The following is a 24196-nucleotide window of genomic DNA, read 5'->3' as shown; positions in this document are numbered from 1 at the left end:
AACCCAGGGCCTCACAATTGGCAGTCAAGTGCTCTAGCACTGAGCTACATCCCGACTTTTTGTTTTTCATTTTGAGACAGGGTCTTGCTAGGCTGCCCAGGCTGGCCTTGTGCTTGTGATCCTCCTGCCTCGGCCTCCAGAATTGCTGGAATCACGGGTGTGCATGGCTTTTTAAAAAACTTTTTGACATTTTTTTAGTCAGCCTGGATTTTTCTGGTGTTAACAGAAATATGTTAACATCTTTTTCTTTCCTTTTACTTTTAAGCTATATCTTTATATCTATCATGCTTTTTTCAAGATAGGGCCTCTGCCTCTGGATCTGATGGCTATGGAGACCCGACACAAGCAAAGTCACATGGTATCATTCATTTGTGACCAGTTTATCTCACTGAGCACAAGGTGCTCACGGCTCATCAATGTTGTGGCATGTGACAAATTGTCCTTCCTTCTTATATTAATGGACACTTGGCTTGCAAGTGGTCAGGGAGCAATGTTGCCCTTGAACTACAGAGCTCAAGTGATCCTCCCTCTGGAGTAGATGGGGTCAAGAGCATGCACCACCATGCCCATCTTGGTATGCAACCCTACACCTGGCTATTTATCCAAGAAACACAACCTGTGTTCACACAGTAACCTGTATGTGCAGGTCTAGAGTTACTTTATTCACAATAACCAAAAACTGAAAGCAGCACAAACGCCCTTCAATAAGTGAACAGGGCAACTGTCCATCTGAGCCACGGACAGCACTCAGAGTGAAAGGGGAAGAGCCATAGACACCTGCAACCACCTGGGTGACCCTCAGGGCCCCAGATCTCAAAGCTCCCCTCATGACATTCTCAGGAAGGCTGGGCCGCAGACTGGAGAACGGATGCCCAGCTGCAGTGAAAAGGGGCAGGGGACACAGATATAAGGAGATGGTACCCAGGAGATGTGCCAGTGATGGAGCTGCCTGCATCTTGATTAGGATGCTGGTGCCCAGACCTGCACCTGCATTAAAACTCACAGAACTACACAGCTCAAAATGCCAGCCTGGCACGGATGTCGGACTCAGAACCCTGGTGCAGTGCTACTCAGAGTGTAGGGTGCAGGGTGCCGATGTGGTGCAGCCACGTGGGAAAGCCTGGCACCTCCTGAAAAATTAAGCCTAGAATCACCACATGCTCCAGCAATTCCACTCCACATGCCAAGCCCAAGATAAATGAAAGTGGGGATAAGAACAGATGCATGTTCACCAAGGTACACCAGACATGCGCCAATAGGCAAACGGCGGGAACAACCCAGTGTCCAGCAATATAAAGAGGAAGGACACCACTATAGCACAAATGAGCCTCCAGCAGGTGATGCTCAGTGAGAAGAAGCCACTTCAGGGGCACAGACACAGTTCTGCCTGTATGAGGCCCCTAGGGTCTTCAGATCACGGAGACAGAGAGGATGCGGTGTCAGGGGCCGGAGGGCAGAAAGCTCATGTTGAACGGGGAAAGAGCTCCAATTCAGGAAGATGAGAAGCTTTTACAGGTGGACAGTGGTGATGGCTGTACAGTGGTGTGAACGTGCTTAATGTCCCCGAAATGCATGCTTAAAATAGCTAAGATGGTTCCTTTCATGCTATGTGTATTTTACCACAATTTTTTAATGCCAATGAAATATCAACTTTACTATGTAATTTTTTTATTTTTTTGGTTGACCCTGTACAGGGCCTTCTGCATGCTGGCCAAGGGCTGTACCACTGAGCAACACCTCCACATTATATAATAATGTTTTAAATTAAGCAAAAGTTTGCAAAAGTGAAAATCAAAAATCTGAATGTGCAAACTGGTCAAGTTGTTAACATATGGATTTGGACTTAGCAGGCTGTGGGGACTTGGATTCTGCAGTTTTAACAGAGCAGCTGGCCAGGGAGCTGGGAGGTATCCATCAGCTCTGCCCGGCAGCAGTAGTTTATGAGGCAAAACCTGTGCCCAAATGTTCATGAATGGCTCGACACCCAGACTACTCTCACAACAGAAAACTAGATAGCAAGCTAACCAGAAAAAGCAAGGCTTGCTTCACCAACAAGGATGAACTGACAGATTTTTTTTTTCTTGATACTAGGGATCGAACACAGGGGCACTAAACCAATGAACCATATCCACAGCCTTTTTTATATTTTATTTTGAGACAGGCTCTCACAAGTTGCTCAGGGCCTCACTAAATGGCTGAGGTTGGCCTTGAACTTACCATCCTCCTGCCTCAGCCTCCTGAGTTGCTGAGATTACAGGTGTGTGCCACCATGCTCAGTTGGAATAAATGTCAAAGCACACAAAATAAACCTACCTGCTACACGTGGAGATTTCTATATGCAATTAAACTATAAAGACATCCACAAGCCTGAGCAGTACCTGCCTCTGGAAAGGGAAGTGAGGGCAGGGTCACCTGCATCTTAACCGTTGTCTTTCTAATCTGAAAATAAAATGGAAAAATGTTGACCTTGTTCTCTGTACATTTGTAAATTTTCCTGTGTCACAATAACAACGCTAGGAAAGGAAATAACCTGAAATTTGCGTATTAGATATTTGAAAGGACGCTGTGTTGTTAACAGCCAAAAGATGGAAATAGTCTAATATGTAAAACAGAGAAGTGGTTCAGATGCCACTGGCCACTGTAAAGCATAACACCACACAGATGTTTGTGGTCAAGTGTGGGAAAGCAGCAATACAGAGATCTCGAAGGTGCTTTCTTGCAAGAAAGAAGCCAGCCAGCCAGACAGACAGACAGACACACACACACACAACCATATTTCCAGTTCTGTGTACTTGGAGAACTGGCAACACTAGCCAGTGGGACAGGCCAGAGAGAGGGGACTGATGTAAGGCCTGGGGCTTGTCCTGGGTGTATTCATCTGTCAATGCCCACTCCTTGAGTGCAGGTGCCAGGGGCTGGGCGGCTGTGGGGAGCTGCTGTCTAATGGAGACGGGTTCAGCTTCGCAGTACAAAGGGTAATGCAGATGGACGGTGGGGATGAGAGTCCGGCTAGGCCAACGTTCTCAGTGCCACTGTGGGCTGGGAATGCAGCACAGTGGCAGAGTGCCTGCCTAGCACGCACAAGTTCTGGGCTCATCCCCAGCACAACGATTCAACGATTTTTTAAAAACAAATGAGGCTGGGGTGCGGGGGGGGGGGGGGGGGGGATGACAATCTGCTTTAACGCCTTAAATTAATTAACGCCATTAATTCTGCCTTGACTTTAAAAAATATCAGGTTGGGCGATAGAACAGCATGGATGGTTAATGCGCACGGTTACTGGAAACAATGAACCGCAAATCAGCGGAAACCCACCACTCTTTTCAGGAAAGAGATCCACCTCCTTCTCTCTCCTGCGGCGGCGGTGGCGACCAGCCTGCACCGCGACCTGTGGGCTGCAGGGGGCGCGCGCGGGCCGCCCGGCCTCCCGGCTCCCCGCACCTGCCAGCCGGGTGCAAGCGTTCCCGCGCCGCTGCCCGCCTGACCTCCGCCCTAGCCTCGGCGCCTCCCCGGCCCACGCAAAGTACTGTCAGCCCCGCGGACTCAGAGGCAGCGACCTCAGTCCCAGTCCGGCTTGGCGCTGGCCCGCGGTAGGCACCTACAGTCGCAGTAGGCATCCCGCTCCTGGCCCAGCGCAGATGCAAAGCGCTACTCCGCTTTACTCAGCCCACCGCAGCCCCGTCCCCATCCACGCCTGCGCGGAGAGGAGAAGCTGGCTGCTGTGGGCTGCTGTGGAGAGTCCCAGCTTCCCAGGCATGGCCCTTGAGGGAGCAGTGCAAGAGGAGGGGAAAGGGACGCCCCCACACAGTGGGAACTACCTCCACCTTGCTGGTGGCAGAGTCCGAGGTTTTAACTGCTGGTTTACTTGAGAGTCCTCTATTGGGATTTTAAAAGAACCACAATCGTATGGCCCTTTCCTCCTGGGGTGCCCAGGGTCTTAGGGGAAGCCGAGTGCCACATCTTTACCTTCCCAAATCTTACAGAAGGGACTCCTGGTCACCATCCACCCCCCCGCTCAGGCCTTGTGAGGAGTGCTGCACATGCCCGGAGGTCTTAGGAGCCAGTGGCCACTCCCAGGGCATCTGCAATTGCTGACCACATCAGCGCTGGGATGAAGAGGCTCCTGCCCTATCCTGCAGCAGTCACATGGACACCTTGGAGGTGCAGTCCCCCACTAGGCTCATTCTGGGCCTGGCATGGGGAGAAAGCTGGTCGGGCAGCCCCTAAGGTGAGTTCTTGACAGTGAGTACCCCACACCTGCAGATCCCAGATCCTTCAAGGCCTGCTGCTGCCCTCTCAGGAGCCTTGCAGGCACCTCCTACCATGTGGCCCCTCCAGTCTCAGCCTGAATTCCAAGGGCTCAGCTTCCCCACTTTTCAGACAAGGAGTAAGTGGAAACCCAGCAAGGTCATATCTCCCACCCCCACTGATCTGGCCATGCATGCAGCTGACTTCCAGGCTCAGGGTCCACCTCCAGCCAGGGTCCAGCTTGGGGCAGGGAGAGAGGGAAGACCTGAACCTAGAGCCAACCCCAAATAGTCCAGGGGCTCCCAGGGATTCCTTCCAGGATTCTCCCTCCAGGTGTTTGTCCTGTGCTTCCTCTGAGCCAAGAGCAATGCACTCCCCCCTCCGACCCAAACACACAAAGCCTGGACTCTTCTCAGGCTGGGGAGGGAAGAGAGCCACCAGCAGTGCCTGAACACCTGCTGTGCACACAGGAGACAGGGGTGGAAGGGGAAGGTCCTGCAGGGTCCTGCCCAGCACCCACCTTCTGCCCAGAGGGTCCAGTTTTCATTTACCCTCTGAGCCTGTGGTCCCAGGAGGGGCTTGGCCTGTCGGTCAGCCTTCCTAAGACCCTTCACTCAACAAGCACTGGCTGAGGGCCGCCCTTCAGCTCTTCCCACCTCCCTCCAGTAAGGCACTGCACTCCCAGCTCCAAACCCCAGGGTGACCCTAGAGGACAGGCCGGCTGGGGGCCCAGGTTGGAGAGTGATGGCCCCTATGGTCCATCCAACACCTCACTCAAGGGCAATTTTTAAATGTCTGAGGTGTCCTGTCACACTCCTCCTCCCCAAATCATTACCTTCAAAGACTCCCAGGGCTCCTCAGCTCCCACATACAGGGCTCTTTGTTCTCTTTCTCGGGTCTGGTGCAGGGCACAAGGCCTGGCACAAAGAAGGTGCTCAGTAAATAATGGATGAACTTGAGTGAAGGACTCTGGGCCCACCAGGCCCCTCCTGAGCCACAGCTGTCCCTAGGGTGGCCACCTGAGACTTGCAGGTGCCTTGGAGTGGCCTCAGAACTGGCCCCCGTGTGCTTCCGGCCCAATAAGGTCCAAGGTGTCATTATCTATGTTTTGTTAGCGCTCTGGACGTGCTTATGTTCCCACAGTGGTGGGCTGGGGCTGACATTCCCCAGCCTGCCTGGGTGACATTAAGGTGGTCGTGGAGGGCTGTAGAGGGGTGAGTTTTCACTGGAAGGATCAAAGGCTAGAGGTCATGAGTGGGGTTAGGGTCAGTGCCGCCCCAAGAACGCTAGAGAGTTCTGGAAACGGCCCAACTCCAGCGTTGACGGGATTGTGACCTGAGACAAACCATGTCGCCTCTGGAGCTTCCGATTTCCACCCAAGCAAAGTGGAGATCCGGGCTCCCACCTCCAGGGGTCGCGTAAAGGGTAAACGTGCATGCTGCAGGTAAGACGCTTCGCCTGCTGGGCCCGTCGTGCGCGCGCTCGCAGGCCGCACGGGGGCTGAAGAAGGCCCTCCGGGCTGCGGCTCTGTGTGAACAAAGACTGGGGACAGGAGAGAAGCCGGCTCCAGCTCCAGCCCAGGCCGGCAGGGAGAGGACCTTCGCGCCAAGGAAATGGACAGGAGGACCGCCCGCGGGTCTGTGCGCAGCAAGGCAGGGGGGTCCTGGGGCCACGCTGAGCCCTAGGCTGGAAAGGCTTCCTGGTGGTGGGGTCCCCAGTACCGCCGCCGGTCGCCCGGGCAAGGGACCGGGACGCCGCGTAGCTCCTTTAAGAGCCGGTGCCAGGTGAGCGCGGAGGGCGGTGGCGGCGAGCCCCGGCACCCCCGCCCCCGCGGCCGCCGCCTCTAATCTGCACTCGGGGCCGGGGCACGGCTGACGTCATCTGCCCTCGAGCTGCGCGTGCTGATTGGCTGCAGGTGACGTCAGGGGCTTTTTCGCTCGGCATGACCTCATCCCTGTTGGCGGCCCCGCCCTCCGCCCCGGGCCTGTCACTCGCTGCTCCCGAGGCTGCTGAGCCGGCTCCGCGGCCCCCGCCCCACCCGGACGCCGGAGCCCGAGCCCGGGCCGAGCTGAGCCGGAGCCGCCGGCCGCGCCCGCCGAGTCGCGGGCTGGGATGCGCGCCGCGAGCGCGCGTGCCCGCCCGCAGTGCGCGCTCTCCGGCTCGAGCGAGCGCTCCCCGCGGCGGCGGCGGCGGCGGCGGCGAGGGCGGCGGCGACGCGGCCAGTGCGCCCCCCCGGCCCCTGCCCCGGCTGCGCGGCCCCCGGGCGGGCCCATGGGCGGCGCAGCGGAGCGAGCGCCCTGAGTGCGGCGCGGGTCCCGGTGCGTCCCGGCGGTGAGAGAGAACCAGGTGAGCGGGGCGCCGGGCCCGGCGGGGAGCGGGAGAACCGGTGGGGAGGGGTCGACCCAAGCGCCCGACACCCGCGCAGCGTCGAGGTCTCTCGGCGGGCGCCCGGGAGGAGGCGGCCCCAGTCCGCGAGCGCAGGACTAGGGCCCAGCCCCGGCCTCGGCTCGCTGGGTACGCTCTGCGGACCCCCGCCCGGCTCAACGCCCGGGGGGCTGCTTTGCTTCTCCCCGAAATTCCTTCTTATTTGGGGGGGGGGACGTGAATTAAGGACCCAGATGGGTTATTTGATGCAAACGCAGAGCTGTCGGAGCCCCTACGCCGCATCCCCTTTGGGGGCCAGAATGGGAGAAGGTCGTCCTTTGCCGGTAGGAGATGTGGAGCCTGGGCCGGCCATAGGAAAAACGGTCTTTGGCTCGCAGGAAGCCTCAGGAAAGGGTTCGGTCCACATCTGCGCGGGGAGAACCTGCAGATCCTCCTCTGGGTCAGGCTGCTCCACACCCGCACCTTGGGGGTGCTCAGCCTATGCGGAATAAAGACCATCCTTGCCGGCTGCAGAAGCAGACGCGGTGCTGGGGGAGGGGCCGGCTCAGCCAGCCTCCTAGGCCTTCTGCCCACCTGGGGAGGGGTGCAGGCCAGCTGCAGGGTGCCGACCAGCCTGGCCAGGAGAGGGAGGAGCCACAATAGACCCAGCCCCCACCAAGTCATCCCTGCTGGGAGAATTTGCTTTCTGACCTCCTGCTGCAAAGGTGCGCTGGATTTGCCGGGGAGTTGGGGGCCTTGGTGGTGCAGTGATGCGGTTGGAGATATTCTGGGAAAGAGGAAGCCGGTGGCACGCTCGGCTTAGCCCTGCGGTGCTCTGTTGTGCATTTCGGGATGGGGTGGGATGTGGCAAGGCAGGAGAGCAGCCCTCTCTGTGCTGCATGCCCCTGCCCGAGGGGTCTGTGTAGAAGCACAGAGGACCCCCACAGACCATCTCACACCTGCTTGCTCCCAGAGCAGCCTTTTGAATTAGTGTGGCCTGCAGTGCCTGGCTCTGCACAGGGAGGACAGAGTTCTGTGTATTTGCTCTTCAGTTGACAAGCACCTGCCCCATGGGCAGATCATGTGACCAGGAGGTAGAAGTTCATCCTTAGGTCTGACTGAAATACCTCCAGTGGGGCCTCAGGAGAGTTGCTGGGCAGTTCTCTTCCCTCCTGCCCTCAGCCTTTGGGGAGGCTACCCCTGGGAGCAGAGATGCAGAGAGAGCTTCAAGTCCTCCTGTGTCAGGACTCCTCCTGGCATCTCTTCTCTTGGGCTCGTGCTGATGTCTGGACCCAGAAGTTTCAACTGCGTCGTTGGAGACCCAGGAGAGAGAATGGCTGGTCCGTGGCAGGTCTGGGGAGGCCTTCGTGGGCAGCTTAGAGAAAGCAGGGAAGGGTCCAAACTCACAGCAAGGGAGAAATGGCTCTGGTCACAAGACTTCAAGGACTGATGCCACCTCTGGGCTGCTCGGGACAGTGACTGACTGCAGCCCTGCAGATCAGGGGGGCTGCAAGGGCCAGGTGGGAGTGGAGGGAAACTTCTGGCCTCCCTCTCAAAGGCCTACTTGCTGTGCCTCTCCCACCCCAGACTGGGCCCACTCCTGTTCCTGGGAACTGAGGTGGCCTCCATGCCACTCTCCAGTCCAGTGCTGGCTCTGCATGGCCTTACCATTGTCCCAGCCAAAGCAGACTATGTCCCCACTTGCCCCAGGGAGCTGAGGGGAGGGAGGGGCAAGAGCACTGGACTAACCCTTGTGAGCACTGGAACCCCTGTCTCCTGATGACCCCTCCAGTCTCCCTTCCTGGCCTCCAGAGGTGCCCCTGGGTGACAGTGAGCCAGCATCTCAGCAGCTGAGTTCTCCATCATCAGTTCTTGTCTGAAGTTCTTGTCTGAGCAGGGGAAGAGAGACACCATCCCTGTCCTCCAGTGGCTGATGGCTCTGGGAGCCATCTCTAGAGGTAGTGAGTTCCCTCTCACTAGGTGTAAGCAGGAGGTAGCTTGGTGAGTGTGCTATCAGTTGTGGCAGGCCCCAGTACTTGACTGTTGCTAGTCACTTATGCGCTCGGGGACACGAATGCTGTGTGGAGGCCTTAGGTGTAGGAGTCAGTGTGTGAGTTCTCAGAGCTAGTACCTGGGGTACAGGTGTACTGAGATGCTCAGGGATTTTGGTATGCAGAGGGTGAGCACATGTGTGTGAATATGCACATGGGCGTGTGCACACTCTGGCACCTCATGTGTACGCACCTGCGTCCCTATGAGAGTAATTACACACGGGGAGAGGTAGATTGTAGGCCATCCAGGTTCAACGGTGTGTGTCTTCCTGCATCTGCAGAGGGCAGTGTGGGCCCAGGAGCCAGGCTGGGCTGTGAGGGAGCTGGAAGGTCATAGCCTGGGACATTGGACTTGGGGCCCCCTTTCCTCTGAGCCCTTCAGACTGTACCTGCAGGTCTTGCCCCACTAGGACTTCCTCTTGCCCACACCAGGCTCTGAAATAGCAGGGTGACAGCTGTTCTCCCACCCTGGTTCCCAGGTTCCTAGGTTCCCAGGAATGGGATATGGGTCAGGCCTGGGGGGGGGGGGCTTGATGGGGTGCTGGCCTGCCTCAGTTCCCCCTGCTTGTCCTAACCCTGCTGACCTGCTCAGGGCTGGCCCAACCTCTCCACTCCCCACATACTCCGCCCAGCTCTGGACTCTGATCAGAGCATCTGGCGAAGGCCAAAGGGGAGGGCCTGTCCACCCCCCAGCATGCACCCTGGGGGCACCAGGGTGCAGAGATTTCTGCAGGAGGGTGTGCTCTGGCCAGACCTTCCCCATGCTGACAAGAAAGCCTCAGAGGAGGCAGGCGGGAGCCAGTGAACTGCAGTGCGAGGTGGATCCTGGGAATTAAGAGTAGGTAGGGCAGGGTGGGGGGACGGGCTTCTTCACAGGCTGGGGCCAAGGCAGGCCCAGCTACAGGGCACCTGCTGTGAGGAGTGGGAGCCAGCGGGGAGGGGCGACCTGCGGCTCAGCAGAGCACAGCAGCCTGCGCTGTGGCTGCTGTGGCTGTTGCCTGGCACCTCTGCGTTGCCATGGTGACGATGGAGGTGCTAAGTTGCTAATGAGTCCCCCTCGGCTGCAAATAACAATACTATAGTGGCTAATAGGGCCAAGCCTCAGCTCCGAGGGTTCCTGGGAGGCAGGGCAGGGACCAGGTACTAGGCCTTGAGCCACCTGCCCACCTCTCCAGCTCCCACCCAGGGCCCTGCAACCAGACTTGCCCTTCCCTGCCCTTCCCTCTGGGTCAGGCCTTCCACCACCACCCTCCTAGGCCTGCGCTGGTTGCCTGTCTTCTGAATGGGCACCTGTCCATCCCAGCTTCCTTCAGGGCTGTGTAAGGGCCAGGGCCTGTGAGTGCTGGGCCTCTCCCAGCTGCCTGTCCTTCTGTACTGGGCGTCCTCTGCTTCTGTTGCTTCAGGTGAGAGCATTGCCCACTTAGCAGGTGAGGATGTTGAGGCTCTGGGGTGGCAAGCCTGGGGACCCCCAGCCCCCAGTGTCCCTACCTCACTGTGGCCTGCTCTTGCTCTAGCCGCCCAGGGCAGAAGTTCTGCCCAGGCCTGCACAAGCTGCTTTCTCTTGTCCAGAAGACCTGCTGGCCCTTCACCAACTTGTACAGGATTCAGGTTAGAATTGAGGAGAACTTCCCAAGACAGTTCATATAGGAATTAAATCTGTAGGCAGGGCCCCCTTCAGGAGGCAGCAATCCCCTCAGCAAGTAGGTAGGAAACCCCTCACTCAGCAGGCAGGGATTGTCACTGTTGAACTGGCCCCAGGGAGAGGCAGCAATCCTGGCCTTCCCCCAGTGGAGGAATGAGGAGAGATGGCAGGCATGGGAATCAGTGAGTGGGACTCACGGTCCCCATGCCCCTGTGCTGCCCCTCAGCACTCCACAGTTTTGTGGCTCAGCATACGGCTACCCTTCTGGCCTAGTGAGGCCAGCTGCGGCAGGGCAGGAGGGGAGAGGTCAGGGGCTGAGCCGGAAGTGCCCGAGGAAAGGAGTTCTGGGGGTGGCCAGGGGCAGCAGGGCTCCATCCTGCCCCACTACATCTGTTGGTGGCTGTGTCGAGGCTCCTCTGTACCCGCCTAGCTACTCTGCCCCCTCTCTGGGATTCTGCCGACAGCCGTCACCCACTGGCCTAAGAGCTGACCCAGGGGATAGAGAGCAAGTGGCAGCTGTCACTGTGGTCCCCAGCTTCATGGAGCTGTTTGTAATGTCTTGAGGTCAGGTGTGCCACTCCAGGGCCCCACGTGGCTGTGGGTTGAGGGCTCATTGAGGGGGTTTTGCCCACCTTGTCCCTCTGCTACAGGCTCTGGGGTACGCCCTGGGCTGGTACAGATATGGTACAGTACAGACCTCCACTGAAAGGCTACCATGGCACTGGGGGGCTGGAGCCACGCGGGGCCACCCAGACCCTGGGTTCTGTCCAGCCTCCTTGTGTGTGACCTGGGTGGGTCTCACCCCTGCCCTGAGCCTCCTTTTCCCCATATGTAAAGCAGACTTGTCATCCCTGACACTGTGTCTGCTAAGGGGCTGTGAGGCTTGAGGGCACCTAGAGAAAGGCCAGTGCTGGCCGGTGACAGGGGATATAGGACTTGACACCAAGCCTGCAGGAAGGGCTTCCAGTGTCCCCAGGTGCCTGCCACCTCTAAACACCCCTCAGCCCGAGGACATTTGGGGCCATGCTGAGGACCTCTGGGGCTCTGACCTTCATCTGCAGGCTGCCCCGAAGGGGCCCTGAGACCCCAGGCCGCTGCTGCGCCGAGCACTGCCCCGAGCACTGCCCCGCACACCCCACAGGGGCCATGCACTCAAACCCACCCCTTTGTGCAGCAGGTAGCGTGGGCCAAGCCTCGGCCTGCAGAACTGGGGCAGTGCAGTCCCTGTCCTCACATCCAGGCTCCTCCTCCAGCACCCTGGCCTTCAGCATCCAGGAGCCATAGCTAGCAGAGGCAGTGCCAGCCCCCGCCCCCACCAGGGTTGGGATTATCGGCTCAGAGAGCTGCCCTGGGAGATGAGCCTCTAGGGATTGGCCTTGTGGCACTGTGCCAGGGAAGGAGGGCAGGGGCAAGGGCAGCTAGCTGGGCGGAGGGCAGAGGGGCGAGGGCAAGCTCTGGACCCGTCTTACTCGGGGTGGGTAGATAAGGAAGAGGCCAACGGGCCAGAGAACAGAAGAGTGTAGATGCATGCCAGGGTCCAGAGGAAGGACCCTGGGGACAGTCTGGACCCTTTTTCTGGGTCCCTCTTACCCTCCTCTGCCTCCTTGTGCCTTGAGCAGCTGCTGATGCCAGGACTGGACAGTGCAGGGGCTGGACAGGGTCTCCTGTGTCCTCCACCCTGGGTGAGACTGATGCGTCTGGGACAAAGTGCTCCAGGTGCATGTCCGGGTTCCAGCTCCAGCCTGCCCAGGAGTCTCTTGCCCCCCCCCCCCCGGGGCCTGTGGCGCTGCTGACAGCCTGCCTCTCCCTCAGGTCTGGCACCATGCACTAGGGCAGTCTCCACGCCGCAAGGCCGTACCCTCCTCACTTCAGGGTCACCCTCCCCACCACACACTGCCCCACCATGGCCGGGGACCGGCTCCCGAGGAAAGTGATGGACGCCAAGAAGCTGGCCAGCCTGCTGCGAGGCGGGCCTGGGGGGCCTCTGGTCATTGACAGCCGCTCCTTTGTGGAGTACAACAGTTGGCACGTGCTGAGCTCCGTCAACATCTGCTGCTCCAAGCTGGTGAAGCGGCGGCTGCAGCAGGGCAAAGTGACCATCGCGGAGCTCATCCAGCCCGCTGTGCGCAGTCAGGTACCCTTCGCCTGTCCCCGAGAGTGTCCCCGTCACCTCTTAGTGCACAGCAGAACCTCCTCTGCCCCTGAACCCACACTGGGCTGTCTTGCTCATTTGCCAGCCTCCTGCCTGTCTGCGTGCCCACTCAGATCATCGAGGTGGTGGGCTTGCCACACCGAGGTGTAGCCCCTCACAGGGTACAGAGAACGACGAGAGACACAGGGGCCAGGGGGCTGACACACACGCAGGCACAGCTGGGTGGCCACTCTGACTGCCATGAGGGCAGGAGGAGTGGTCTGGGGCCCACGCTGAGCAGTCCATATGGCTAGCTTCCCAGTCCTTCCCTCACCCCCGGGGTCTTCAGTGAGCCAGAATTCTCTCTGTGGCCCCCCAGGAATGTCCTTGCAGGAAGGAACAGTTCATTTGGACAGTTCATTTCTCCTCAGAACCACTGAATCCAGCTACTAGGGAGAGACACTGAGCCAGTGACCTGTGTGGGCAGCAGCAACCCCTCCTACCACCTTAGGTTGGGGCAGCCTGGAGGCTTAGGGAGCATCCTGGTCACAGTTCTTCCCCACTGCAGGCTGGGATGTGAGAGGAGCCAGGTGGGATGGCTGCTTGTCAGGAGTCCCCACTCAAGGCCAGAATGGCTCCCCGTGGCTCCAGTGAAGGGAATCCTGTGATTAATCACCCCCAATGAGGACTCCCGGCCAGAGTGCAATCCCATTGGCTGCCGATGACATCATCCAGCCAGGGTTGGTGGCTCAGCTGGCTTAAGGACTGAGTGTGCTTGGGGGGTGGGGACCTCAGCCTGTCTGAGCAAAAACGCTCAACATCTGGCCCCAAGACTGGCCTGTGGGGTAGGGAGGAGGGCAGCAGGAGCCCCAGGCCTGCATCCTGGCGTGGCAGGTGGGGTCCCCTGCAGCCTCAGTTCCTCCATCAAGGGGCTGGAGGGGAGAGGAGTCAGGTGGGCCAGCAGTCAGCTCACTGAGCCTGGACCCAGGGCACTGCTTTGAAATCCAAGAAACATGCTTCTAAGAGCCTGAGGATGGCTCAGCCACCCTGGAAGGCAGCTCAGACCTCATACATGTGGCACAGGACCTGTCACTCTCCTGTGTCTCCGACATGGGCCTGGCCACAGTGGACAGCCACTCTATTTCCTTCATCATGAGCCCCTCTGTCTTTCCCTGGTCTGATGCCTGTCTGCAAGGCCATGGGTGTTTGCACCTGCCCAGGTGGGGTATGTGAGTGTGTGTGTCTGGGCAGGTGAAGGAGAATGTGTGAGGTTGTGGCGGCACCTGCCCACCCTCAGGGAGCAAGGTGACAGCACCCCCTCCTCTGGGCCTCTGACCCCTCACTCTTTCCCTGAACCAGAGGCAACAGGCAGTGGCAGGACACAGGGCACCTGATGGGTGCCCATGGCGCCCTGACCTCTGCCCTCACGGTCCCCAGGTGGAGGCCACGGAACCACAGGACGTGGTGGTCTATGACCAGAGCACTCGGGACGCCAGTGTGCTGGCAGCAGACAGCTTCCTGTCCATCCTGCTCAGCAAGCTGGACGGCTGCTTCGACAGTGTGGCCATCCTCACAGGTGAGCTCAAAGGGGCCCCTGCCGGGACACCTTCTCCTCTTTCCCCACTGTCTCCTTGGCTGGGATGGGGTGTCCAAGGAGGCCAGTGTCTGCTGGGGCAGTGGGGAGGCTTCAGTGCCTCTAGTTCTCACGCTTCAGGACCTGGGTAACCTGGCCTGCCGCCATGGTCAGCAGGTAGAAAGGTAGACAGGAGGAAACCCCAAGGCCAGTTCTTTTAGAGCAGGGCCAGGGACCCAAGCTCTGGGTCACAGGGCAGAGGCAGAGGCCCCACCCTTGGGAATCTGTGTGAGCTAGAACTGGTCTGTACCAAGGGGGTCTCCCTGAAGGCCACAGCTGACCACAGCCTGCTTAGCCAGGGCTGCTGCCTGGGGTTACCTGTTCTGCATCAGCAGCCCTGGCCCTGTGGCTCCACACTGGAGACTGAAAGCCCCTGGCACACACACACACACTCACTCACGCACGTGCACACTCACAGGCAATGGTGAGAGGGATTCTGTGGGATCTACTTCCTGGGGAGGTGGCCCAGGTCCCAGAGGAGCCAGATGGTGTGTCCCAGGAATGCCCACGCTCCCCCCCTGGGTCTGAGGTTTTTATCAGCATTCCCGCAACCCAACCTCTGTGCACCACAGGGTGTAGCAGGCAGGTGGAGAGTGGAGGCTCAAGACAGCACATACCCACCCTGTGGAGGACAGTGGGATGGCCAGCGAGCAACCAGGCTGGCCCTCTGGCTTTGGTACCTAGCAGGCACAGTGGCCCCCAACCCAGGCCTTGGGGACCTGCAGACCACATTAGTCAAGCTGCTGGGTAGGCCTCCTGAGGGGCATCTAGGAGGCTTGGGGTTCTGTACCACATGCAAGGTACTTGCTATAGTCTCTTGTGTCTGAATGAGTTGACACCCACCCTGCGGTCACCGTGCTGGGCACCTGGCAATTGCAGCCATGTGTCCCACTTGTGATGTCTGGGGGCATCGGTGGTTTGCGGTGCCTGTGTGTGAACTTGGGACCCATAAGCACAGCACAGAGCTGCACACCCTGGAATCTAGTCCTCTTCCCCTAGGTTACCGTTTGGAGGCCAAGTCAGAGTGGAGGGAGGGAGGAGTCCTGGGCATAACAGGAACCCTTCTGGGTCCAGCTTGCCACCTCGCCAGGAGTGGGAGCCATGAGGCTTTTCTGAGAGTCAGAAGTGGGTCTGGAACACACCTCCCTGATCTGCTTAGGGAGGGGGCCAGCGCTCAGAAGGGCCTACCTCCCTGGGGGTACGGGGTGGGAGGCTGGGGTTTGCCTGGCGGGCATGGCTGGTCTTGTCTGTCCCTACCCACTCAGCTCTCAGCTTCCACCTGCTCTTCGCACTCTGAATATCCACCCCTACCAGGTCTACGTCTGTCCCCAGTTCTCAAACGGCCTAGCCAGGAAGGAGGCATGGTCCCATCACATGAGGTGGGCTCATGGCGACACCAAGTCAGGACTCGAGTTCAGGCCAGCCTCCTGGCCTTGCCCACCAGCCCTCCTCCCTCAGGTGGGCATAGCCCCTGCTCTGAGCCAGCCCTCCCCTGAGCAGTGAGAAGGAGGGGAGTGGGGAGTAGGGAGGGAGCTGCCTGCCGTGACCACCAGCAGGGGTGCCTGGTCCCGGCTCCTCTGTTGTTCACTCCTGGGCCCGGGCGAGAGGAGGGCCAGGGAGAGGAGGGTGGCACAGTGGAGGGAAGGGGACGCCCTGGCAGGGCAGATCTGCGGCAAGCAGGAGCAGCACTGTTAATCCAGGGTCTGCTACTGTGACCCAGCCCCCACTCCACCGCTGCTACAGGCTGTCCTGTCCAGCAGGGGCAGGGACAGGAGAGGGCCTAGCTCTTCAAAGCAGCGGTGTGCCCTCCCTGGAGCCAGTGCCTGCTGGAGTGTCGGTCCTCCAGAAGGAGGGCAGGTAGTGTCACGATAGTGCCCCCAACCCAGCCCTTGCAGCCCAGTCCAGACACCCCAGAAGGCCCTCTACCCCCACGGGAGCTGCAGCAAGAGCCCTCCCTGAGTCCAGAGGGACTGGGAACCCTTTCGGGCTCTGTGCTCCCATGCAGGCAGCTGCGAGTCTGGGACCCTGTTCTCGGGGCAGCAGGAAAGGTGAACGTGGGGTCTGTCTGGCGGCACACATGCCAGTACCTGCCCTTTGGCGTGTGTCTGAGATTTCCTTGTGGCTAGCAGGTGTGCCCTCCATGACCCCAGAGAACAGGCAGCCTTGGTGGGCTGTAGGAAGGTGTCCTTGGGAAATGGCTGGAGGCTAGGGAGGCTCCTAGGCCCCACAGAGACCCACTCATTAAAGTTTGGTGCCCCTCCCTTGCCAGAACATCCCCAGAGCCCTGACAGCTCTGAAATCCTGAAACCTAGAGACTCTATAGAAACACCCAACTTGCCTGGCTCTGCCTGGGGGTCCTGGGAGACTTCCCTGGGACATGGCTGAGAAGGCTACCAGGTGGCCACACATGCCAGAACTTCCCTGCTTTGGGAGGAGACCGGGGGGGGGGGGGGGGGGGGGGGGGGGGGGGACTCTGATGGAATCCACACCCCATGCTGTGGCCAGGGGCAGGGAGAGCAGAGAGGTCCCTGGGAGAGTCGGGGAGAAGCATGCACTGGGGAAGAGTCTGGAGAGACCCAACCCTCCCAGGTCCTGACCTCTGCAGGAACATGCAGGGCTACCCTGGCTCTGGGCTGTGAGCAGGAGCGCGCCCCCCCGCCCCCTGCCCCCCACCAGCCCCCACAGCACCCAGCTCAACCTCCCCTCAGGGGACCTGTGAGCTGCAGCACTCCCAGTGCCAACATCACCTGCTCCTTCCTGTCCAGCCAGCAGTTCCTAAGGAAGGAACCACTTCTCCTCCAAAGCTAGGGCCTGAATGCTCCCAGGTCATCTCCATGCCCCCTCCAAGTCAAGCCTTCTTTGGGTGTACAGGAAGCCCACACAGCACACATTCTGGGTGGATATTGTATCAGCTATCTGTGAACTGGACCGGGGTGAGGCCAAAGTGCCAGACTTCTCTGTCCTCAAGAAGTGTGGAGGTCCCTGGCACCCACTCCTGAAGACCAGGGCAGGAAATAGCATGGGTATTCCCAGGCCCAAGACCCTGCCTCCACTTTCCTGCCCTTTCCCATGGGATGGGGTGGGTCTGAGCTACTGTCTCATGTGCTAGATAATCGGTTGAGGCCAGAAACAGGAACCCACTCGCTATGAGGGTTGTCTCCCAAGAAATGTGGACACCCCGGGGAATTCTAGACAGGTCTCAGCTTGCCCTATCAAGAACTGGTGGCCACTGGATGGGTGCTGCCCAGTGCCTGGTCAGACTCAGCAGTCACCCCAGCCAGGTCAGGTGTGGCCAGGTCCATTCTCCTGTCTCCCTAGTCATTCTTATCTTTGAGCTGCACAGCAATGCTGTGTGGCAGGCAGGATAAGGAAACTGAGGCCAGAGGCCTGCTGTGCCCTGTGTGGCTGAGTCAGACACACCAGGGACTCCTGCTTGAGTCTCTTCAGCCGTCAGTGGAAGGTTCCCTTCATAGTCTGGGGCCTGGGACTTGCCTGCACCTGGAAGGTGGCAGGGCACACGCCTGCCATGTGGCAGGGGCAGATGCTCCCTGTGCCCAGGTTTCTCCTGTTGGTGGAACAGAGCTCCGACCAGAACACAGATGTCCCTGCGGGCTATGCCAATCCTAGTGGGTGATGTCATGCCCGGGGCAGGGAAGGGCCCTCTAGAAGCCCTTACCTCGGAGGCCTGGCACCAGAGCCCAGGCGTGGGGCTGCCAGCCAAGTGGAGTCAGGGAGGGATTGCATCAGTGCAGCAGAGGAGACGGGAGGCCTGGCCTGGCCCTGGGCCAGCGGTGTGCTGGGACTGAGGACGGTGCTTCTCCCCAAGCTGTGTGACCCTTGCCCTCAACAGGAGACCCTGTGGGGGTCGGAGCCAGCCCTTGCCTGGGCCATCGCATGCTGTGCTAGCTGGCCACCTCGACCCCACATTTATGGGCATCACAGCAGCATCCACAGTGGGGCCATCCCTTAATTAGTATGAGAAGGAATGTGGGCGTAGGTGCAGGCTGTAAATGGGCGGCAGCACGCGCCCCCAGCGTGGCAGAGAGGCCTGCCAGCAGGAGACCAGGTACCTGGGCCAGAGGCTGGCTGGCCAGCTCTGCGCAGGGTCGGTAGGGTGTGGCTGAGCTGCGGCAGCGGGTGCAGTGCCCGGGCTCTCTCTCCTGCCCCAGCTGGCCAGCCGGCCTGACGTGCCTCCCGTGCCTCCTCCTACAGGCGGGTTTGCCACCTTCTCCTCCTGCTTCCCTGGCCTCTGCGAGGGCAAGCCTGCCACCCTGCTGCCCATGAGCCTCTCCCAGCCCTGCCTGCCTGTGCCCAGTGTGGGCCTGACCCGCATCCTGCCTCACCTCTACCTGGGCTCTCAGAAAGACGTCCTAAATAAGGTGTGTGCACTGCTAGGGATTCTGGCTGACAAGGGAAAGAAGCAGGGGTTCAAGAGCTAACTCCTGGGGTAGCCTGGGGGAGGAAGAGGGAAGGGGCGATGGATGAACCAGGGTGGGAGAGCATGTGATGGGGGCACAGGACAACAGAGGGCCCCAGCCCAACGTAGCGGAGCAGGGCATGGGGGAGGCACCAGCAGGGCTGGGTGGAGAGGCAGGCTCCCAGCCCCTTCCGTGGTGGAGCTGGAGCCCGCATGCCAAACTGCTGATGTCACTGGGCCCCTGCCAGCTCTGAAAGAATCCCGTGTTTTAAAAATGGTGACAAGGGAAAAGGGTAAAGGCACCGCCCAGGCAACCATGAAATTCCTGGGAGCCTACCGCAGACTGTGGGCGGGGCTGCAGGGAGGCCAGCGGCCCCCCCAGCTCCGGCTCAAGGCCTTTGGGTTCTGTGTTGAGATGGGAGGGAGCTCCTAGGCCCAGCCCCTTCCACATGAACCAGGACCAACTGGGGCTTGGGATCTAGGCTCAGGAGCACCCCAACACTCACGGCCTTCAGGCTGCAGAGAAGAAGAGCGTCTAACCCCACCAGGGGGCTTCTCTTTTCTCTGCCACCTCTTCAACCCATCCTCCTTCCCCTCCAGGATCTGATGACCCAAAATGGAATAAGCTATGTCCTCAATGCCAGCAACTCCTGCCCCAAGCCAGACTTCATCTGCGAGAGCCACTTCCTGCGCATCCCCATCAATGACAACTACTGCGAGAAGCTGCTGCCCTGGCTGGACAAGTCCATCGAGTTCATTGGTGAGGCTGGGTGCTGCTGCTCCCCTCCCAGGAGGGCAAGCTGAGACAGAGGGGAGGCCAGCCACTGTGGCCACTCTGCTCAGGCAAGGGAGGGGTCCCTGAGAAGTAGCTGGGACTGTTGATACAGGTGTGTGGGGGGGGTTGCTACCAAAGGGAGGGAGGGGCCTAGCAATTTCAGCTTTCACTTGGTCCCCATGGTTCTGCTCCCAGATAAAGCCAAGCTGTCCAGCTGCCAAGTCATCGTCCACTGTCTGGCTGGCATCTCCCGCTCTGCCACCATCGCCATCGCCTATATCATGAAGACCATGGGCATGTCCTCTGATGACGCCTACAGGTATTGCACTCCTCCTGGGTTCCAGGTGCTTGAACTCAGCAACCTATGGCCCACAGCATCCCCTCCCTTCCCCTCTCCACCCACTGGCATCCGAATGGCCCAACCTCCTGCCCTGGCCAGGAAGGGGAAGTCGAAGTCCGTGGGCACACATCAGTTGATGTGTGGGACCTGGTGAGAGCCTCTCCCACTGACTACCTCTCCTTGCCCACTCCAGGTTTGTGAAGGACCGGCGCCCATCCATCTCGCCCAACTTCAACTTCCTGGGCCAGCTGCTGGAGTATGAGCGGAGCCTGAAGCTACTGGCTGCCCTGCAGGGTGATGCGACCCACCCTGGGACCCCTGAATCCCTCCCAGGCCCTGCGGCAGGGGTCCCACTGCCCCGGCTGCCACCACCTACCTCAGAGAGCGCTGCGACGGGGAACGCAGCGACTACCGCAGCCAGGGAGGGCAGCCCAAGCACCGGTGGGGAGGCCCCAGTGCCCATGGCCCGGGCTACCAGCGCACTACAGCAGGGCCTCCATGGCCTACACCTCTCCTCCGACCGCCTCCAAGATACCAACCGCCTCAAGCGTTCCTTCTCGCTGGACATCAAGTCCGCCTACGCCCCCAGCCGGCGGCCAGATTGCCCGGGCCCGCCTGACCCTGGAGAGGCCCCTAAGCTCTGTAAGCTGGACAGCCCGTCGGGGGGTACGCTGGGTCTCCCCTCGCCCAGCCCCGACAGCCCGGACCCAGCACCGGAGGCGCGCCCACGTCCCCGCCGGCGGCCCCGGCCTCCCGCTGGCTCTCCTGCGCGCTCCCCAGCCCATGGCCTCGGCCTGAACTTTGGCGATGCAGCCAGGCAGACTCCGCGGCATGGCCTCTCAGCCCTGTCGGCTGGACTGCCCGGACCAGGCCAGCCGGCTGGCGCAGGAACCTGGGCGCCTCCCCTGGATTCCCCAGGCACTCCGTCCCCAGACGGGCCCTGGTGCTTCAGCCCCGAGGGCGCGCAGGGGGCGGGTGGCACGCGGTTCTCAGCCTTCGGCCGGGCTGGTGTACCAGGACCAGGCAGTGACCTGCGGCGGCGGGAGGCGGCCCGGGCTGAGCCCCGGGAAGCGCGGACCGGCTGGCCCGATGAGCCGGCCCCCGACACGCAGTTCAAGCGGCGCAGCTGTCAGATGGAGTTCGAGGAGGGCATGGTGGAGGGGCGCGCGCGCGGCGAGGACCTGGCCGGTCTGGGCAAGCAGGCCAGCTTCTCCGGAAGCGTGGAGGTCATCGAGGTGTCTTGACCCCTCCGTGGGGTCTCCGCGCCCCTCTGCTGTCTTCAGCACTCCGGGCTCGGCCGCCAGTAGCCGGACCCAGTATAAATATATATTATATATAATGCAAAGAAAGGTAAATGGTTTTACTGCGATTTTTATCGAGAAGTAAATATTTCGATTTTTTTATTTATTTAAGCTGTTCATTCTGGCAATGATTTGGCAACAGTGCAGGGCGGGCCTCGGAGCTCTATTTTTACTGTCTGGTATTTAACTGAAACACAGTTTCTAAGCAATAGGAGGCCACCTTCAGTTGCAAGCTGGGTGCCAGGCTGGGGCCCCTTCCCGCTCCCTCCCCAGGAAACACTGCTGACCTTGCAAAGAGGCTGCCAGCTTTCGTGCACTTTTTACTTAAGAAAAAGGGGAAAAAGGAGAAAAAAAAAAAAAACTTTGCCACAAACTGAGCCGCAGAACCTCCCTTTCCCCTCCTGCCTCCTTTCTCCCATGTCCCTTCTCTTCTCCCTTCTTGGGCTCTGCACCAAAGCCATAAGTGGGGGAGGGGCCCTGGGAGCTGGGGCCCTCCCAGGAGGTGCCAACCCCCAGCTCCAGGTGCCAAGTCTTGACTTGAGGAGCACCTTGCTGCCCACCACCCCATTGCTGTTCCCTGGCAGGTGTTGGTGAGCACTGGGTCCAATGGGGCTAGGGTTTTCAGAGGGGCTTAGCAAAGGGGACTCCTAAGAGTCAGGTACGGTGGCCTCCAGGACAGGGATGGGGTTGGAAATGGCTTCCCACTCCTGCCTGAGTCGCTCTGTTCCTCAGAATGGCCTCCATTCAGAGGAGGCTGCTCCCATCTCCTCTCCTTGGGGATGCCCCCTAAAGCCCCTGCCCAGGGGGAAGCCCAGTGAGAGACCTGGGCTCCCCGGGACTCCTGTGTCAAGCAGGAGGAGCCAGGCTAGCCAGGGCTCTGGGCCCGTCTGTGAGGAGGGCATGGGTTTAGGATCTTGTTCTGGGCTCTTCTCCAACCCAACACCAGCCTCAGGCAGGTCTTGGAATTCAGGTGGACACCTGCAGGCTGAGTGGCCTTGGAAGACAGGCCTGCCTTGCACAGGGAGTTCACACCTGCCAAACCTGCATGCTTCCAGGGGATGGGGCCTCTGACTTTGGGTGAGCCATCCTAAGGCAGAGGAAGGCCCCAGACAGGAGCAGATGCTGGAGAAATCCCCTTTTCTGCCCCAACCCCCACAGGGGCCTCTCAGGAGAGAAACCCCCAGTACACCCCTTTCCCAGGGCACTCTCCCTGTATCTTCAAGGTGACGTGCCAGCCCCACCCCCCAGGGGGCTTTTTGGCCCAGGAGGGCCAGCCTCCAGCCTCGGGATAAAGGCAAAAGAGAAACCCCCGTCACTGTCCCATATTCTCTTAAGTCATAGGGACACAAGGCTTTGAGGGCAAGATACAGGTCCCTGCCCCTCAGGTGTCCTAGAGTCTAGGATTTGGCTGTCACCTTAGGAAGGGGCCAAGGGCTTGGCCAGAGGGAGGCTCACGCAGGACTGGCTCCTGTAGCAGGCCTGGGTCCTGCAGCCTGCTGCCCCCAACACCCCCTCGGCCTTGTCTTTCTATTTGTTCTTCATTTGACCTACACTCTGTGTTCCTGTTGTTCCTCCTTTCGGCAAAAGTCCTGTTCCTGCTCCCTCTGTCCCACCCACCCTGTCCCCCCAAAAATAAGCTATCATTGTTGTATTTGCAATCTATGGATTAGAGGTTTAAGTATTTATTATTATTGGTTAATATTATTATTATTAATTATGTAAATTTGCCTCCTGTCTGTCGTGTTGGGTTTCTGAGGTGACCCTGGGTGTGGAGGATGCACTGGCTCCCCCCTCCTCGCCCCACCCCTGCTGTCCCGGAGACAGTGGTCTGGGGCCACTGGTTGAGCCCCCAAACTCTGGGGCAGGTCCCAAGGCCCCTTTCCTGCCCTCCCCAGGTGTGGCTTCTGTCCTGGGGTATATAGGGCTGGCAGCCTGTCTCTGCTCTCACTCTGTGACACTGGTCTTGGCTGCCACCTCCTGTATGCCAGGGAGGCTGGGCACAAGCTCTTCCCTGGTCCCTTTCCACCTACTGTCTGAGGTACGGAGGGGTCACTGGGTCCCATCCAAGCCTCTCCACCCATCCTACCCCACCCACCTGGCCACTGCCTGGCATTGAGATGGCCCAGAATGGACCTGGCCCCCTCCTATTATTTGCTGGAAAGTCCAGCGCAGGAGAAGCGGCCAGTCCCCCACCCAAGGCTCCCGGTCCCTGAGGACTGGGACGCCAGCCTGCTGCCCTTCAGACTCCTGCCCCCATGGGCTGCACTTTCCTGTTCCCTCCTTTTGTATTTGGAAACAATGTGCTGTAATAAATCCTAAGATGGATGTTTTCCCAGAGCCTGGCTGCCTCTTTCTTCATGCAGGTGGTGGGCAGGGGTGGGGGTGGGGAGCAGTCTGGAAGCTCCCTGAGGCCATGACCCTGGTGCATTGGGCCTGGAAAGGCTGCTTGCCTCTTGCTGTGTGAGCAAAGTGCTGGGGGAGGGGGCAGCTTGTCCCCTGTGGCCAGGATGAGGAGGGACTGGTCTCGGGTGCACTCTTACCCTGTAAAATATCCTTTTTTATTATTACCTGCTAGTAAAAGTAGAAGACTTAAAAACTCCCCTCACCCACAGCCCCACTGTCAACAGCTGGATGCAGCCCTGCAGAGGTCTGTACCTGTGTGTGCATGCTAGATAGTAGCTTTCCCATTAGAAATGGGATCTACTAAGTACCACTTGTGCATGGTACCAGGATCAAAAGGACACAGGATATCTGGTGGAAAGTGCTGCCGTGTGTCCTACCCTGTGTCCAGCCACTGGGTTCCTCTCCCTGGAGGTAGCCTGGCCTCGGCTTGCACACATGCACCCCGCCCAGAGCATCCTGGTGTGCACCAGCTGCACAGATTCCACAGTGTGAGCGCAGCCCTTGGCTTGGGCTTATCGACTGTGGGGCATCACAGCCACGTGGCCGTGAGCATCCTCCCACGCTCCCAAGGGTGGACTTCCAGAGAATCTTTTCTATGTCTCTTCACATTGGCTCAGGAGTCAGTCCAGCAGCAGCTCGAATGTAGCCAGCTCTCAGGATGCACCAACCACCACTCAAAGTGCTGTCTGGAGTTTCCAGGCGGTTCCTCAGCAGATCAGCAACTGTGAGAGGTTTGGCTGATCCGTCCAGGGACCCTTCCCACTTTGCAAGCAGATATGTACTTCAAAGCAGTGATGCGACACCGGGTCCAACACATGCAAGTGTGTCTGTATGCACATGTGTGTGAGTACATGTGTGTGACGTGTATGTGCAAAAGAGGAGGGGGAAGGG

The 24196-nt window shown here is 59.5% G+C and overlaps 1 protein-coding gene across 1 annotated transcript; it reads left to right on the top strand.

The window, feature by feature from the left end:
- The first annotated feature begins 6508 nt into the window (after positions 1–6508).
- Positions 6509–23215, top strand: Dusp8 (dual specificity phosphatase 8). The gene is made up of 7 exons (XM_027953649.2): positions 6509–6594; positions 12118–12439; positions 13874–14012; positions 18282–18448; positions 19087–19246; positions 19457–19580; positions 19795–23215. Exons 2-7 carry the CDS (start codon positions 12209–12211, stop codon positions 20843–20845), a joined length of 1872 nt encoding a protein of 623 aa, XP_027809450.2. The 5' UTR covers positions 6509–6594; positions 12118–12208; the 3' UTR covers positions 20846–23215.
- The last annotated feature ends 981 nt before the right edge of the window (positions 23216–24196 follow it).

Source organism: Marmota flaviventris, chromosome 9 (genome assembly GCF_047511675.1).
Source record: "Marmota flaviventris isolate mMarFla1 chromosome 9, mMarFla1.hap1, whole genome shotgun sequence".
In the NCBI taxonomy this organism is placed as follows: domain Eukaryota; kingdom Metazoa; phylum Chordata; class Mammalia; order Rodentia; family Sciuridae; genus Marmota; species Marmota flaviventris.
This window is presented reverse-complemented; position numbering and strand designations above follow the sequence as displayed.

Bases quoted from the DNA above. Each gene is read 5' to 3' on its own strand.
- Dusp8 (XM_027953649.2), top strand. From the start codon at position 12,209: ATGGCCGGGGACCGGCTCCCGAGGAAAGTGATGGACGCCAAGAAGCTG. The intron at 14,013-18,281 runs GTGAGCTCAAAG...CTCCTCCTACAG, and splicing joins CAGTGTGGCCATCCTCACAG to GCGGGTTTGCCACCTTCTCC. The intron at 19,247-19,456 runs GTGAGGCTGGGT...TTCTGCTCCCAG, and splicing joins CAAGTCCATCGAGTTCATTG to ATAAAGCCAAGCTGTCCAGC.